Below are 17,438 nucleotides of genomic sequence, written 5' to 3'. Positions count from 1 at the left end.
ACCAAACTGGCTTAGCATGCTATTACTTAGGGAACACATAAAACAATTTAAGCTCTTCCCTGGTCCTCATCCCAGGATTGTTGGCTGCAGACCCCCATGCACCTATGACAAAGCCTGCCGGCCAAGTAACATTTGTCTACCCTGGTCCTGTACAGCCCTTCTTTGTCTCCTGAGTCTCTGCTGGTCCTGGTCAGCTCTGCTCCCTTAAAGCTCTCTCGAATGGCCGAGGTTATGGATACTGCTTCACCCTGGATTCACCGTAGATCCTATCCTTTACCTGTAGTAAGCAAGTAAGTCAGTCTGGCCATAAGGAACATACTAGAACCTTTGAAACCTTGAAAGTCCTTACTGAATTACTGTAATTACTGTAATTTAATAAAAAAAATTGTACATTGTATGTACAATATGGGTGATAATGGCAAACTATAATCTGCAATTAAAGTCAGTCAGTCTGGCCTCTATGAGTGTTCTACAGCTTTTGGAGCAGGAAAAAAAACATTTTGTTAAAATACAATAATAAATAATTTTGATGAAAATGTACAATAAGGAAAATATTGACAAAATTTCAGCTGTAGCAAGTCAGTCTGGCCAATAATAATGTACTAAATGAACAAATGGAACATGAAAAAATTATTTTGGTGAACTATAGAAACTTTTATTGAAATTATTGAAAATGTGAGATACTGGCAATATCTGACCTTTAGTAATCAGTCTTGTGTCTAAGAATGCACTACAATATTTGGAGTATGGAAAAAAAGTATTGGTTGAATATTTTATTCTAAAATATTTGTGTACTGTACATACAGAAAAAGTATTGGGCAGATTTCACCTGTAGTAAGTTATTAGTGTAACTAATGTACTACAGCCTTTATGAACAACTGTTTGGATACTTACAGTAGTTTATGAACAATCGTGTACTGTACAAATTTGAAATAATGTATTGAAAAAATATTGCCTGTAATAACCTATATTACAAGCTTTAGAGTTTGACAGAGTGCTATTTTATAAGTACAATATGCTTTGGCAGTTTTGAAATAATATTTGCAAGTCTATATTAAGTTTTTGCATGATGTTAAATCTAATTGTTGTAGAGGTGTCTTTGTAAGATTGTCAATTCTATAGAACAATGGCAATCAAAAGTGAATGTCTAGCGAATATCAAACCTAAAATTAACTTTACTGTGCTCACTTAGCTGACTGCTATGAACTGATTGCAGTAAGATTTGAACCATGCTAAGACACTAATGCCAACCAAGTTTATTAGTCTGTTTAAAAGAATTGTGTTGGATGAATAGACTCCTATATGGTTATAGTAGTGTGCCTCTGCTGGACTTCTGGGGACTTGAGGTCTTAATGATGGGCCTGCTGAAGTTGCTCGGCTGGTGAGCTGGGCTTTAATCCCGTAATGTAGCTGAGCACAAGAAATTCATTTAAAAGAATTGGCTGGTCTTATTTTATGGTTTCATGGCCAGATTGCATTTCAGAAAAAAAAAAAGTTCATCCATAGTTCCATACAATCCATAGTTTCAACTGTGAAGATGAATATATTACCTAAGGTCAACTTTCTTAGTGCAATGATTCCATTGCCACCTTTACAAAAATGGTGGAAAAGACTTGATTCTTTAATTTGCACTTTACATTGGAATGCCAAACTACCAAAGTTATAATTGTCTACATTGCAGCGTACTAAAATGGAGGAAGGTCTCTCCCTCCCTAATTTTGAACTATATCATAAAGCATTCCAATTGCGTGCAGCCAAGACATGGTTTAACACCATGATTTCCACACTGTGTAGAGAAACAGAAGCAGCAACTGTTAAACCATTTCAACTTGAAGATGTACTTTTCTCTGGACTTTCTTTAAAGTACTGCAAACAATTTTTTTGGCCCCATTATAACAAATACAATTAATACTTTTAGAGCAGTGGAGAAATTATTAAGCTATAATAATGATAAAAAATGATAAAAAATGGCACCTACAGACTCCTTTGTGGCATAATAAGAATATTAAAAGTGGGTCTGAACCATTCATATCAGAACAGTCAAAGCAGGGAATAAGGGCTCTTACTGATATATGGGATAAGGGTATTCTTAGTTTTCAAAATATAGTTGTATCATTTAACGTACCTGCGTCATCCTTTTTTTGTTCTTACAACTCAAAGCATATGGAGTCACCTGGGGCTCAGCTCTTAAAACACATCCAGTTCGTAGTTGGCTCTCTAATTTCTCTCAACAAAATGTAGTGTCATCTGTTTACTCTCGCCTCCTTGAAATTAAGGTAAAGCAACTACCGCTGCACACGATTTGGGTAAGGAAACTATCTGTTGACCAGATTGACTGGGAGACAGTATGGGAAAATATATTCTGTGCATCAGAGAATCCAAACCACCAATTAATCCATTTCAAATTTTTTCATAGATTGTACTGGACACCAAAGAAACTTTTTTCTTGTTAAATTCTCCAAAGTCCCCATTGTAACCCTTGTCCCTACCAACAAGTGGGAACATTTATGCATATGGTGTGGGAATGTGAGAATGTTTATGAGTTTTGGGAAAGGATAACGTCTGTACTGTCTGACATGATAGAAAAACGATATTCCACTGCAACCAGTCAAGCTTCTCCTAAATGATGATTCCAGCTTAGGCCTCACTGAACTACAAAGAAAGCTCTGGTTGACAGGACTAACATTGGCCAAAAAGATAATTGCAGGAAGATGGCTCCCTCCTCATACTTTATCTATGCGACACTGGCTATTTCTGATTCATGAAATAGCAATGTTAAAACTCTCAACAGCCAGAATCAATAAAGCTAGAGTCTCAACTCTTGGGGCATGGAAAGAAGTCGCAGATGTTTTGACAGAAAAAATTAAAAATGGTGGAAGTTAATTTGGGGTAGAATTTGAATTTATAATTTGAATTTGAATTTATAATATGATCTATGTGCTGTTTCATGTACCTTGAGTTTGTTCATGTCATGGACTATATTTTTTTTTTTATTGATTCATTTTACATATTTCTTACTGGTTATTTTACAATTGATTTTAGTTTATTATCATTTCTGTTTTCTGTTTTAATTTATTTTTGGTTTAAAATTTTTTGCAGGTGATTTGTTTTATTGATTGCAGTTTTATTGTCAAAGTGGCTTGGACTAAGGGAACCGCTGAGGGTGGGTGGGAGGGGTTCAGAGGATCAGTCTGTGTATGATCACTTTATCCAAAAGCAATAAAAAATTGATTGGTGACTTATGTGGTACCCCAGAAAAGACGTTTTCTGAACATGAAATTCACATTTTTCAGCTTTGATGTAGTTCATACGTGATGGACATGGTCAGATTCAGACTGGGAGTAAATGAGAATATCGTCGATATAAGCCACTACATAGCAGTCAATAACATCTTTGAAGATCTAGTTGATGAAGTATTGAAAGAGCTCTATTGAGTTGGCCAGGCCATACGGTCATCACCTGACATTCGTAGTGCCCCCTGCTGGTGAGAAATGCAGTTTTCTATTCATCAATTTCCTTTACACGAATCAGGTTATAGGCACTTCTCACGTCTAGCTTGGTGAAAATGGTAGCTTCCCGTAGTTGTTCAAGTGCAGATGGTACTAACGGGAACGGGTAGTGAATCCTCCATAGTCAATGCAGGGTCTCAAACCTCCAACTAACTTTCAGAAAGCCTTTACACAGATTGGCGGAACCATCATATTTATCTGGGAGAACAAAGCTTACTGTCTTGGGTGTGGGTGGTGGCAGCGCTCGGATGAAGTGTGTGAGATGTTCGTTCACTGCTTGTTGAGTTGTTCTTGATTGTTTTGAAGCAGATCCTGCTGCTAGGCGAATGCTGCTTGCTGATTCGAAACCCCCACTGAATTCTTGGTTGGCAAAGTATTCTGTAATGAGGACGAGGAGGCTGTGTTAGAATCCATATGTAAGGTTTTATTGGGCACAAACAAAAGACAGAAATCAGAAGGCAGGCAGAGAGTTGGCAATGTTAAAGCAGTCCGATTCGTTACCGAATTAGTGGGCAAGTCTGTAGGCATGGTAGGTAAGCAGGCAATGGGTCAACAAATAGTTCAATAAGGCAGGTTTAACTGGAAATACTTCTCGTAGAGCATGCCGTGTGCTCTGGCTTTATGCTGGCTAGACAGCAAGTGAGTGCAGAAGGAGTGGAGACGAGTCAGTACTCAGGAGAAGGCTCCCCCTGCTGGCTTGGTGTTACATTTTTTTCACATTTTATTTACATTTTGCTTCTACTTTTTTCCTCTTTTTTTATATTTATCTATATTTCTACTTTTGTTCCTCTAAATTTCACTTATTTCTCATAATTAATTACTTTTTTCTCAACATTTTAAGATAATAACTTTGTTTAATCTCAACACTTTCCTTCAACATTTTTTTCAAATGTTTAATCTCATATTATAATAACTTTAATCACAAAATGGTTTATATATATATATATATATATATATATATATGTGTGTGTGTGTGTGTGTGTGTGTGTGTGTGTGTATATATATACCTTTTTTACTTCAAAACAGGAGTAAGTCTATGGTGAGGCTTCCAGTTCTTTAGGCACTATATGTACAGACCAGTGTGTTCATAATTAAGATTAAGATAATAAAATAACATGATAAGACATTATAAGCAAAAAAAAACAAAAGATCCCCTTTTCTTGGAATCACAAAAAAGGCGGGCTAAATATTAAGTGGTTGTAGTCATTTACCCGGTGGCTGGTTGAGCATTCCGATATATATATCTAATTATGTGGTGTGTGTGCGTGTGTGTGTGTGTGTGTGTGTGTGTATATATATACTTAGTGTGTTCATAATTACAGGAGTAATAAAATATGGTGATTCTTTAGGCACTATATGTACAGACCAGTGTGTTCATAATTAAGATTAAGATAATAAAATAACATGATAAGACAAACAATTTTCAGTATCAAGCAAAAAAAAAAAAAAAAAGATATCTTTCTTAATTCACTTGTACACTGCTAATTTCTGTTGAACATAAGCCCATGCATACTTATTTTTTTTCCATTTTTTTACAGGAGACAGTGACAGTACTGCAGTGATCGCCTGCTGCTGTTGGGGTCTGCTGTATGGAATGGACAGAGTTCCATGGTGTAACTATAGAAACCTGGAGTACAGAGAACGACTGGAGACTGTGGCTCAAAATCTGTATACCCTTTCTCACTGATGAAGCAAAACTGTAAACAGAGAAAATACACAAAATAAATAAGTAATATAAGAATAAGGTGTCACGGTGTCACTATGCTGAATATTTTAGAGCAGTTAACATTTTTCATATATTACATACCCTTAAGGATCATTCACATCGACGACAATTAAATTGCTCTACGTTGTCAATGTCACTTGTAGGTGTACAGCAATCTGGTCACCTTAAAGGCACACATAATCATCAATGAGGTTGCTTTGTTGATGCAAATTACAGTCTATTCTCCTTTCGAATTAATGTAAATGTTCCATGAACTGTATATTCCTACATTAAAAATAACAAGTAATAAATATATAAAAAAATGTGGATGCATTCTTCAGGCATGGATTTTTTACTATACAAATAAATTTAATCTTGCTGAGCCAAAGATAATTAGTTTAAAACAGTAGAATATATTGCAGATCCCAATTTGAGCACTATGTATGAGTTATAATAAATATATTAACCGAATACTAACATGAATGTTGATGGAGTTCTTCCTTTTTCTCAGCTTTTATTTTAGCAGAAACCTGGAGATTCAAAACATCACTTGACTGAATAGTTGTTATCAGTGGTTATGGGGTTACAGATATGGTCCAGAAGGGACCTGTTACACCTGCTGGTAGGTTAAAAAGGCTGATATTGTTGAATCGCATGGTTATCATCACCAGACGCATGTATAAAGCTAAAGGTACCACTGGAGTACCAGCAGGGGCGATCGTTTCACCAATGAAAACAACTGCACATGGACCAAAGACCAACGAAAAAAACTTGTTTGTGTTTATAATGAGTGGTTCATTTAAAATGTATCTGTGGTGGGAAAGGGGTCATGTAAAAAAAAGTCCACATTTACCATTTTACCAAAATGTTGCTCGACCATATAATTGTGTAGCTAATGCACAGTAACCACAAAATAGCTTTTGAGAGATTGTTTCACTTTACTATAATTATAATTTTTCTTTTTCTTTATACAAAAAGTTTAAATTGGTTTATGCCCTAAGATCAGCGAACTTGAAACAGATGGGGTCAAGCAGAGATTTCTCACACTTGACTATTAGAAAAGGATTTAAGTACATGCCAGGCGATGGAAGACATGTTGGTTGCAGTCAGTGGACAGGTAGATTAAATATCAAGTCGGCTTCTAGAATGAACAAAACTGTTGTTATTTTTCTTACAGATGTTCAAATGGTTGATGATCTGACTGATTGTGTAATCACAATTAGTGAAACGTTCTTACCAGTACTGCCATTATCGAGTAGTATTAAATAGTACTATCGAATGTTCCACCCTTCATTACAAAGTTATTCAGGAAGTACTTAAAACATATGGCAAGATAACAGCGCCTATTAAGATGATCCTGTTTGGTCTCAAAAATACAGATTTCAAGTACGTCATGTATTTTCGACAATATACATACATGATAATAAATGAGCTGAAAAACCTGCTTAACTTGACCGTGTGCGGATAATTAGGACATGTAAAACAGACGTGTTCAATTAAATGACCAAGCCATCTCATTCAGAAATAATCAAACAAGATTTACTGAAGAAAATGAACATACTCCTGCAGTGAAAACTGCACTTGGAAATCAAATTGATGTAACATTAAAAAAGATTTAAAAATGATGTTAATAATGTGATCGAAAATCAAGTTGATGTTGGAGAAATATCTACGGCAACAGAAAACAAAGATGATAAATAATCAAAAAAAGAACAAATAATAACTGACGCCAGTGAAGTAAATGGTGGAAGTTAGAGTGCTGTAGAAAACTGTACTCAGATGTCCACTATGAGTTCCAGGATCGGTCGTAACACACCACCTTCAGCTAGAGGGACGAGCTCTGTTGCGTCCTTCGCTAGAAGAACCACAATCTTCTCTCACAAGACAGGGGCATCCACATTGTTCACTGATGTAAGTGGTGGTGCAGACTGGCCCGCCCACAACCCCTCATCCTCTCTGGAGAGCCAGAAATAGAGAAAATTGCTCTTTTGTTGAAGTTTTGGATACCACTGACCACAACGTCACCAGCCGATTCGCTGTAACGCCAGTCAATTTTGAAGTAGAATGGGAGCAAAACGTGTCACGTTTGGCTCCGAAGCAGAAAGCTGAATATGCGCTGCACTCACTACTCATTTATACTTACGCTGTAATCAGCGGCAGCTGAATGCAATTAGTTCATGACAGTCTTCATTGGCTCATTTAAATACACTCGAAATAGATTGGTCTTTTGAAGCGAGATCCCAGATCGTCGGTCAACCGACATGACTCAGAGTGACCGACTGAAAGGGAGCTGTGTTAGTAATTTTGTAATTTGCAATGGAAAGATTGTGCACAAAACAAAAATACGTTTAAAATTAACTTTTGAGTCCAAAACTAGAAATTGTCTAAAAACCTTTCTTCTGTATTAGAAATGCTTAAAACAGCATTCTCGCACTGAGAAACACATTTTTCAGCCCTTCTTAGCTTGTTTTGAGTTCCTTTGTTCAGAAGCACTAATACATAATTTCTGCTCACAAAAGTCAAAAACTAAGCAAATTGTGCATTTTTAACTCTAAAATGACATTTGGTGTCCAAAACTAGAATTAGTCCTTTGCTCTGTATTGAAAATGCCTTAAACAGCATTCTCGCACTGAGAAACACATTTTCCAGAACTTCTGAGTTTGTTTCGAGTTCCTTTGGTCAGAAACACTAATTCAGCATTTCTGCTCATATAAGTCAAAAACTAAGCAAATTGTGCATTTTGAGCTCTAAAATGACATTTTGTGTCCCAAACTAGAAAATGTCTAAAAAGCGGTGTTCTGTATTGGACATTCTTAAAACAGCATTCTTGTACTGAGAAACACATTTTCCAGCAATTCTGAGCTTGTTTTGAGTTATTTTGAGTTATTTATATTTCTTCTCATAAAAGTCAAAAAATAAGTAAATTGTGCATTTTGAGCTCAGAAATGACATTTTTTGCCCAAAACTAGAAACTGTCTAAAAAGCTTTATTCTGTTTTGGAAATGCTTAAAACAGCATTCTCGCACTGAGAACGTCTCGGTTACGTATGTAACCCTAGTTCCCTGAAGAAGGGAACGGATACGTCACGTCGGATGACCGACGAATTGGGATCTCGCTTCGAGAGACCAATCTACTTCGAGTGTATCTAAACAAGCCAATTGAAGATTGGCATGCGCTAATCGCATCCAGCTGCCGCTGATCACAGCGCGTGTATAAATAAGCAGCGGGTGCAGCGCATATTCAGGTTTTCGCTGAGGAGCCGAGCTAGTGACCCGGCCCCTTCAGCAGAGGTGCAGCACCGTGGCGACGGGACGTGACGTCTCCGTTCCCTTCTTCAGGGAACGAGGGTTACATACGTAACCGAGACGTTCCCTTTCAGTCGGTCACTCCGAGTCACGTCGGATGACCGACGAATTGGGATCCCTACCAAAACGCCATGGACGCTGCCTCTTCCAGTGTCCTGTGGGAGCCCACAAGCCCCCTCAGTCTATCGGCGTAGGCCGGGGCTCAACCACAAGAAGCCAGCTACTTTTGTAACACTACCCATTTGTAAGACTGGAACACTTGGGAACGCCCCCACGTTCTAGTGAACAGGGGCGTCACGGAAGTCCAGCCTTCCCGTAGGAGGTCTCGGAACGAATACGCATATGGACAGTATTTCAGTTTGCATATGGAAAATTGGAGGTGATTGAACCCTCTTAGACGGGCAGAAGGTCTGCCGGGGAAACACGGGGCTCTAAGGCTATGCCGTGGAAATACACACATAAAGTCCTCTTGGGGTACTTTACATGGCTCCCAGCCCTCACCGGTTCTCACGGATTCATCGAGAGGGCCTGGCGCTGGATGCTCCGCAACATCTGGCTGCCGAGGGGAATGGAGGAGCTCGACAGGGTCTACTGTATGGACGCTCTGGAGCGGTTAACAAGCCGACCCGAAACCGGGCCTCTCAGTGTTTCTACCCGTTTGAGGTGAGAACACAGGAGGATACCGGTTCCACACGTAGGCTATAGAATCTAGCAATCATGTTGGGGGTCGCCCAGCCCGCAGCTCTACAATCTGTCAGCGAGGTGCCACGAGCCACCGCCCAGGACGATGCAACACTTGCTGAGTGTGCCCGCAACCTGAGGGGGGGGCAGGGCATACCCTGTGCTTGGTAGGCTAGGGTAATGGCGTCCACTATCCAGTGAGCCATCCTCTGCTTGGAGGCGGCACTCCCCTTCTGCCGGCCTCTGTGACAAACGAGAGCTGGACTCAGGTCCTGAAGCTTTGTGTCCGGTCAACGTAGCATCTTAGTGCTCGGACGGGACAAGCAACGTCAGGGCTGGGTCTGCCTCTTCCAGGGGCAGCGCTTGAAGGTTCACCACCTGGTCTCTGAAGGGGGTAGTGGGAACCTTGGGCACGTAGCCGGGCCGTGGCCTCAGTGGTACCTGGGAATCCGCGAGCCCAAACTGTAGGCACGAATCGTCGACCGAAAAAGCCTGCAGGTCCCCTACCCTCTTGATGGAGGCCAATGCGAGCAGGAGCAATGTCTTCATAGATAAAAGAACTTTAGCACAACTGCTGGCAAGGGTTCAACGGAGCCTACTGCAGTGCTGTCAGCACTACAGACAGGTCCCAAGAGGGTACTGTTGGGAGCCGTGGAGGATTCAACCTCCTGGCTTCCCTCAGGAACCTGATAATCCGCCATGCTTACCCACAGACCTCCCATCTATGGGGTCATGATTTGCAGCGATTGCAGCCACGTAGACTTTAAGGGTGGAGGGAGACAGCCTTCGCTCCAACCCTTGCTGCAAGAAGATAAGCACGACTGATAGGGCAATTCCGGGGTCTTCACCTGAGAAGAACACCACTCGACGAACAGGCTCTACTTCAAGGCATAGGCCTGTCTCGTGGGACGGCACTCTAGCCGAAGAAATGGTGTCGACTACCCTTGAGGTAGGTCACCTAGAGCCTCCGCATCCCATCCAGGGACCAGACATGGAGTTTCCAGAGGTCTGGACGCGGGTGCCAAGGGGTGCCCCATCTCTGAGTCAGAAGATCCTTCCTCAGAGGGATCGGCCAAGGAGGGGCTGTCGCGAGGAGCACAAGTTCTGGGAACCAAGTCTTCACCAGTAGGGTGCTACTAGCAAGACCTGCTCTTTGTCCTCCCTGACCTTGCACAGTGTCTGTGCAAGAAGGCTCACTGGGGAAATACATACTTGCAAGGCCCCGCAGCCAGCTGTGTGCCAGTGGGCAATGGGAAGTCTCTGGAGAGGCAAACAGGTCTACCTGAGTGGCTCGGAAACGTTCCCAATCAGCTGAACCGCCCGGGGATGGAGTCTCCATTCTCCGGGTAGTGCAGCTCGCGACAGCTCGTCGGCTGCCTGGTTGCACACTCCTGGAATGTGAATGGCGAGAAGCGACCTCAGAACTTCCGACTCCATAGGAGGAGGAGGTGGTGGGCTAGTTGCGACATACGACGGGAGCGTAGACCACCTTGTTGGTTGATGTACGCAACGGTCAGTATGTTGTCTGTGCGGACTAGTACATGCTGGCCTCGAAGGCAGTTCTCGAGACTGCCTAGGGCGAGATGTACTGCCAGCAACTTTAGGCAGTTGATGTGCCATTGCAGTTGAGGGCCCGTCCAAACCCCTGACACTGCATGCCCGTTGTACGTGGCCCCTCAGCCGGTGGTGGAGGCATCCGTGAAACCACAGCATACCTGGAGACCTCGTCTGACCACGGGGTGAAGGTTTGGCGGCAGGCCGGTGTTATTTGAACCCGGTGAGTGCCACTTTGCCACGCCCACCTCGGGACTCGATCGTGTAGCCAATGTTGAAGCAGTCTCATATGGATTAGTCCCAGCGGCATCACTGTGGCCGCGGCTGCCATATGCCCCAGGAGCCTCTGAAAATATTTCAGTGGGACCGCCGTCCTGCTCTTGAACATATTGAAGCAGTTCAACACAACGAATTAGCACGCTCCTCTGTGAGGTGTGCCATCTGATCGATCGAATCCAGCTCCATCCCAAGAAAAGAGATCCTCTGCGTTGGGCAGAGTTTGCTCTTCTCCTGGTTGACCTGAAACCCCAACTGGCTGAGGTGCTGTAGCAACAGATCCCTGTGTTCGCACAACTGAGCCCGGGACTGAGCCAGTCATCCAGTTGGTTGAGAATGCGAACGCCTTACTCTCTCAGTGGAGCAAGGGCTGCTTCCGCGACTTGCATGAAGACGCGTGGCGGCAGGGAGAGCCCGAAGGGTAGGACTTGTACTGATATGCGCGACCTTCGAACGCAAACCTCAGGAATGGCCTGTGGCACGGAAGAATCGACACATGAAAGTATGTGTCCTTCAGGTCGATCGCTGCAACCAATCCTGGGGACGGACGCACTGAATAGGCGTTTCTGTGTCAACATCCTGAACGGGAGTGCTCGATTCAGGACTCACAGATCCAAGATTGGTCATAACCCACCGCCTTTCTTGGGCACTATGAAGTATGGGCTGTAAGCCCCGACCTCATATCGGCTGGAGGAAGCGGCTTTATCGTGCCTTCACTAGAAGGACAGCAATCTCCGCCCACAAGACAGGGGCACGCGCATTGTTCACTGACGTATAGCGGATCCCACTGAACTTGGGGGGACGCCGGATGAACTGAATCATATAGCCGAAGTCGAAGGGTTCGCAGGAGCCACCGGGATAGCCTGGGAAGATTCAACCAGGCATCCAGAGACCGAACTAGCGGCTCGAGCGGAACCACCGACGTGCAGGCGATGGGGCAGCGAGGGGGAGTGCAGGGACCTGGCTCGGGCGTCTCGTGGCCGGTCCGAAGCGGGGTCTGAGTGTGTGCAACTCTTACCTGCATCCCCGCAGAAGTGAGGCGGGTAGGCCGTTGGTTCGTCCTCCCAGTCTTCCCACTGCTGCATATCAGCCCAAGGAGAGCGCGAGTGGCGCGGAACTGGCCCGCTCAACTCCTCGCTCTCCCTGGGGACCCAGAGACAGAGGAAACCGCCCTTGTCGAGGTTTTAGGTAGCGGCAACATTCTCTGCCCGGCAGAGCAGCTCCCTCCATCCCCGGATCTGAGGGCCTCTTGCACCTGCGCTTTCCTCCAGGTTTGGCAGGAGCCTGGACAGGCTGGGTGGCTGCCCTGCTGCCAGCTCCACGGTGCTGCCTAGATGGGGGCTGCTGCATTGGCTGCACGGGAGCGGTGGCGGCAGCAGGGGGCACCCTCGGCGACGAGCTGGCTGAGGTAGGCCGTCGGCGGCTGGGTGAAGGCAGCAGCTGCACGCCGAGGCAGGATGTTTCTTACCTCAGTCTGCTTCTGGGCAGCGGAGAACTGCTGGGCAAAGTTCTCCACTGCGTCGCCGAAGTGGCCGGTCTGGGACATGGGGCATTCAAGGAACGTGTCTTGTCTACCTCGCGCATGTCGACCAGACACAGCCACAGATGGCGTTTCTGGACCACCGTGAGTGGCCATCGCACAACCCAGAGACCGCGTTGTGACCTTCTGCCGCTCGTGGCGCGAGGTCCATCACGATACAGAGTTCTTTCAGAACTTCCGGGTCATGACCACCCCTGTGCAGATCCTTCAGTGCCTTGGCCTGATGAACCTGCAACAACGCCAAAGCGTGTACTGCAGACGCAGCTTGTCCACAGGCCGCACAAGGCACTGCCGTTCAGAGCCGACGAGTACCTGCAGGCCCGGCACAGGATCACCGCACTAAGCGGAAACGGCATTGGGACACAGCTGCATCCCAACTGACCGCTCCACTGGGGGGGCGATCACCGTAACTCCCTGGCTGTGCCGCTGTCAAGGGTGGTGAAGGAGGAGGAGCCACTGGGGCAGTTTCTGGCAGTGAAAGGTGCTTTCCACATCCCAGTAAGCTCCTCATGCAGTTCCGAGAAGAAAGGTACCAGGGTGGGGCCCTGAGAACCAGCGCGAGCCACCCTTAAATACCAATCATCCAGCCTCGAGGGCCCGGGAAGCAGTGGAGGTTTCCACTTGATCCCGATCACCTCGGCGGCCTGGGCAAGCATAGCCACCATTTCTAGATCTGTATCCAGTACATTCAACGCCTGGTAGACGCAGAGCAACCGGATCTTCACTTCCAGAAATGTCTGGCTCACCTTCCGATGCAGCGATTGACTTCTGATCATCAGGGGGAGCCCAAGAGGGTACAGCTGATACCCCACGTGAGGGTCCAGACTGCCCCTTTTGCAGCTCCACTGGTTGCAGAGTTTAAGCTTTGTGTCACAATGAAATGGAGCCCACCTGTCTGCAGCCAGAATCAAGCAACCAAGTCGAGCAAACACAAGCTCCGCCTCCTTTTTTCAAGGCGACAGAGCCCGCCCATCACTCCGAGATGACCATCTCCCTGCGAGGAAATGATTCATCCACAACCGCCACCTCAGCGTGCTAAGCCCAGGCACACGAGGCAACGATTGTGACCATCACCTAACACCAGGTAACAACCGCATCCAGAAACACACGGTGTCGTGAGTCTGAAGCAAGACCCACGCTATCTTCCAAGACGCGTCGAGTTTGCCAGACGTACCGTCGTCTTTAAAAAGACGCACCCGCGAATGCTCTTTTAGTGCTGAGGCAACAGGGGATAGCCGTTTTGCGCACAAACAGGGGGGTAGTGCAGCCTGATTGTGGCAATCCACTCGACGCAGGAAAACGACCTCCGCTGAAACGCCGTACTCCAACACTCGTAGATCGTCTTTGGAGCGGAACAGTCACGCTCGGCTCGGCGAAAAGCTGAATATGCGCTGCACCCGCTGCTTATTTATACACGCGCTGTGATCAGCGGCAGCTGGATGCGATTAGCGCATGCCAATCTTCAATTGGCTTGTTTAGATACACTCGAAGTAGATTGGTCTCTCGAAGCGAGATCCCAATTCGTCGGTCATCCGACGTGACTCGGAGTGACCGACTGAAAGGGAAACACATTTTCCAGCACTTCTAAGCTTGTTTTGAGTTATTTTGGTCAGAAACACTAATTCAGCATTTCTGCTCATATAAGTCATAAACTATGCAAATTGTGCATTTTGAGCTATGAAATGACATTTTGTGTCCCAAACTAGAAAATGTCTAAAAAGCTTTGTTCTGCATTGGAAATGCTTCAAGCAGCATTCTCGCACTGAGAAACACTTTGCAGCACTTCTGAGATTGTTTTGAGTACCTTTAATCAAAACCACTAACAAAGCATTTCTGCTCATAAAACTCAAATATTAAGAAAATTATGCATTTTCAGCCCTAATAAAGACTTTTTTTTCCAAAACTAGAAACTGTCTAAAAAGCTTTGTTCTGTATTGGAAATACTTAAATCTGCATTCTCGCACAGAGAAACACATTTTCCAGCACTTCTAAGCTTGTTTTGAGTTCCTTTAGTCAAAAGCACTAACGAAGCATTTCTGCTCATAAAACTCAAATACTAAGCAAATTGTGCATTTTGAGCCCTAATAAAGATTTTCTTTGTTCAAAACTAGAAACTGTCTGAAAAGCTTTATTCTGCATTGGAAATGCTTAAAAAGTCTCAGGTTACGAATGTAACTATGGTTCCTCTAGGGAACGAGACGCTGCGTCACAAACGCTTTGGGAACGCCTTCGGCGGGAGCCGTTCTGAACCACGTGTGAAATCTGTCCAATGGAGAGGAGCGACGTCGTGGAGGAGATGACGTCGCCGACCAGGAAGTATAAAGTCACGCTCTGCGATGCCGGCACCAGCCTCTGTAGTGAAGTAAGCGCCGGCAGGGGTGCGGGAAGTATGGCATCGGGACGCAGCGTCTCGTTCCCTAGAGGAACCATGGTTACATTCGTAACCTGAGACGTTCCTCTTCAGGAACTCGAGCTGCGTCACAAACGCTTTGGGAACGAGATGCCCACGCCGCCATAATTCCAAGTCCCTGCCTGAAAAAGGGGGTCCTCAGACCACCCATCAGGATAAGACCGAGGAGCCAGGGGCGGCCCTCATGCCTAGGTTGTAGAACCGGGCAAAAGTGGAGGGCGTGGACCACCCCGCAGCGTTGCATATGTCCCCGAGGGGCACACCGCTAAGATAGGCCTTAGAGGCCGCCATACCCCTGGTTGAGTGCGCTCTGACCTCGAGAGGGCATGGGAGTGCAGAGGCCTCATAGGCCAGGTGGATAGCCTCAACTATCCACCTGCTAATAGTCCGCTTGGCAGCAGCGCCACCCCTATTCGTTGGACCAAAACAAATGAGTAATTGGTCCGACCTCCACAGAGACGCAGTTCTGTGCACATAAGTGTCCAGTGCTCGCCAGAACGGGGCTACCAGCAGTAGTCTGATTCCGTCCTGGCGCACTCTCGCCAGAACTCCTGGGAGCAGGGCAATCGGGGGAAATGCGTACAGGCGACGCCTCGGCCACGCCTGTGACATGGCATCCAGTCCCAGGGGAGCTGGATGAACTAGAGAGAACCAGAGGGGACATTGTGCATTCCCTTGAGAAGCAAAGAGGTCCACCTCTGCCTGGTAGAATCTCGACCAGATCTGCTTCACCATGTCGGGGTGAAGCATCCATTACCCCGGCCTCAACCCCTGTCTCGACAGAGTGTCGGCTCCCTTATTGAGATGCCCAGGGATGTAGGTCGCTCTCAGCGAGCAGATTTTGTCCTGGGACCACACAAGGATCTGCTTGTTCAAGGGGCGCGAACGCAGTCCTCCCTGGTGGTTGATATAAGAGACCACCGCTGTGTTGTCGGTGTGCACCAACACATGGTGACCTCTCAGGTCTGGGAGAAAGTGCTTCAAAGCACGAAATACAGCTAACATCTCTAGCAGATTGATATGCCACCCCTGGTGGTGATCGCTCCACAGACCGTGGGCCGGGCGCCCGTTCAACACTGCGCCCCAACTGGTTAGGGATGCATCCGTCGCAAGGGAGGTACGGCGACATAGAGCTCCTAACCTTGGGCCCTGATTCAGGAACCAAGGCTTCCTCCACAAGTCTAAGGCCCGAACTGCACGGCGTGACACTTTGATTTTGCGGAGTGAGTTTCCCCTCGGGGATAACCCCTTGGTCCTGAGCCACCACTGTAGGGGTCTCATGTACAGCAGGCCACAGGGTATCACGTTGGACGCAGCTGCCATCAGGCCCAGCAGTCTCTGATACTGCTTGACAGTGAGTGACTGGCCTTCCCTGACTCTCTTGACTGACATGAGGATCGACTGCACACGAGCAGGAGACAAACGTGCCCACATCGTGGTCGAATCCCACACCACGCCTAGGTATGTGGTCCTCTGAGCGAGACGCAATACGCTCTTCCTGGCGTTCAGTCTCAAACCCAACTCCCCCATGTGAGACAGAACAACATCTCGATGTTGAACTGCCATCTGCTCTGATTGAGCTAATATCAACCAATCGTCGATATAATTGAGTATGCGGATGGCCTGGAGTCTCAATGGAGCCAGAGCTGCATCCATACACTTCGTAAATGTGCGGGGTGAGAGTGCTAGGCCGAACGGAAGTACTCGATATTGGTATGCTACACCCCCGAAAGCGAACCTCAGAAACTTCCTGTGTTGAGGAAGGATGGATGTATGGAAGTATGCGTCTTTCAGATCTATGTTGACAAACCAGTCCTCGGATCTGATTTGAGTCACCACATGCTTGATGGTAAGCATTTTGAACTTCAGTCTGTTGACTGAGCGGTTCAAGACCCTCAGATCTAGAATAGGACGCAACCCCCCGTCCTTCTTTGGAACAATGAAGTAGCGGCTGTAAAACCCAGATTCCACAGCATGAGGAGGGACCACCTCGATGGCCACCTTTCTGAGCAGGGATCTTACTTCCTGTTCCATCACCAGAGCCTGCTGGGGGCCGACTACTGTCGGTGTGTAACTCCCTGAATGTCGGTGGTGGAAAACCGAACTGAATTCGATAGCCTTTCTCTATCGTTAGTATGACCCATTGAGATACATTTGGCAGAAGTTTCCACGCTGCTAAATAATCTACTAAGGGAATCAGCCTCTCGAGGCTGACCTCTGGTGTGTGAGATACAGGTAGCTCGGTGGCCTGAAGCGGTTGACCGGCAGGCAGACACCGGGCTGGCTGTAAATGGGACCCCCACAGGGGTGGCGCGTTCCCCGGCCGTGACGCACCCTCGGGTGAATCCGGCTGGGGAAACGTGCTGGAAGCCTCTGCGCTCTGGCACGAGGGCAGAGATAGCGGAGTTACTCCCTGAGGGCCCTGAGGAGGATCGGGTGCCGTCTGACCAGGCATAAC

The 17,438-nt window shown here is 46.1% G+C and overlaps 1 protein-coding gene across 4 annotated transcripts in view; it reads left to right on the top strand.

Annotated features, from left to right (window-relative positions):
• The window catches only part of LOC122355417 (protein ADP-ribosylarginine hydrolase-like), an 82,867-nt gene extending 77,368 nt beyond the window's left edge, over positions 1–5,499 (top strand). For all 4 annotated transcript variants that reach the window (XM_043253679.1, XM_043253675.1, XM_043253676.1 and 1 more), the window contains one exon: positions 5,048–5,499. In XM_043253679.1, coding sequence (XP_043109614.1) covers positions 5,048–5,196 — 149 coding nt within the window. In that variant the 3' untranslated portion in view covers positions 5,197–5,499. The remainder of the gene's footprint in view (positions 1–5,047) is intronic.
• Positions 5,500–17,438: the final 11,939 nt, after the last annotated feature.

Source organism: Puntigrus tetrazona, chromosome 12 (genome assembly GCF_018831695.1).
Source record: "Puntigrus tetrazona isolate hp1 chromosome 12, ASM1883169v1, whole genome shotgun sequence".
In the NCBI taxonomy this organism is placed as follows: Eukaryota; Metazoa; Chordata; class Actinopteri; order Cypriniformes; family Cyprinidae; genus Puntigrus; species Puntigrus tetrazona.
The sequence above is the reverse complement of the archived record's forward strand: the minus strand, read 5'-3'. Positions and strand labels throughout refer to the sequence as shown.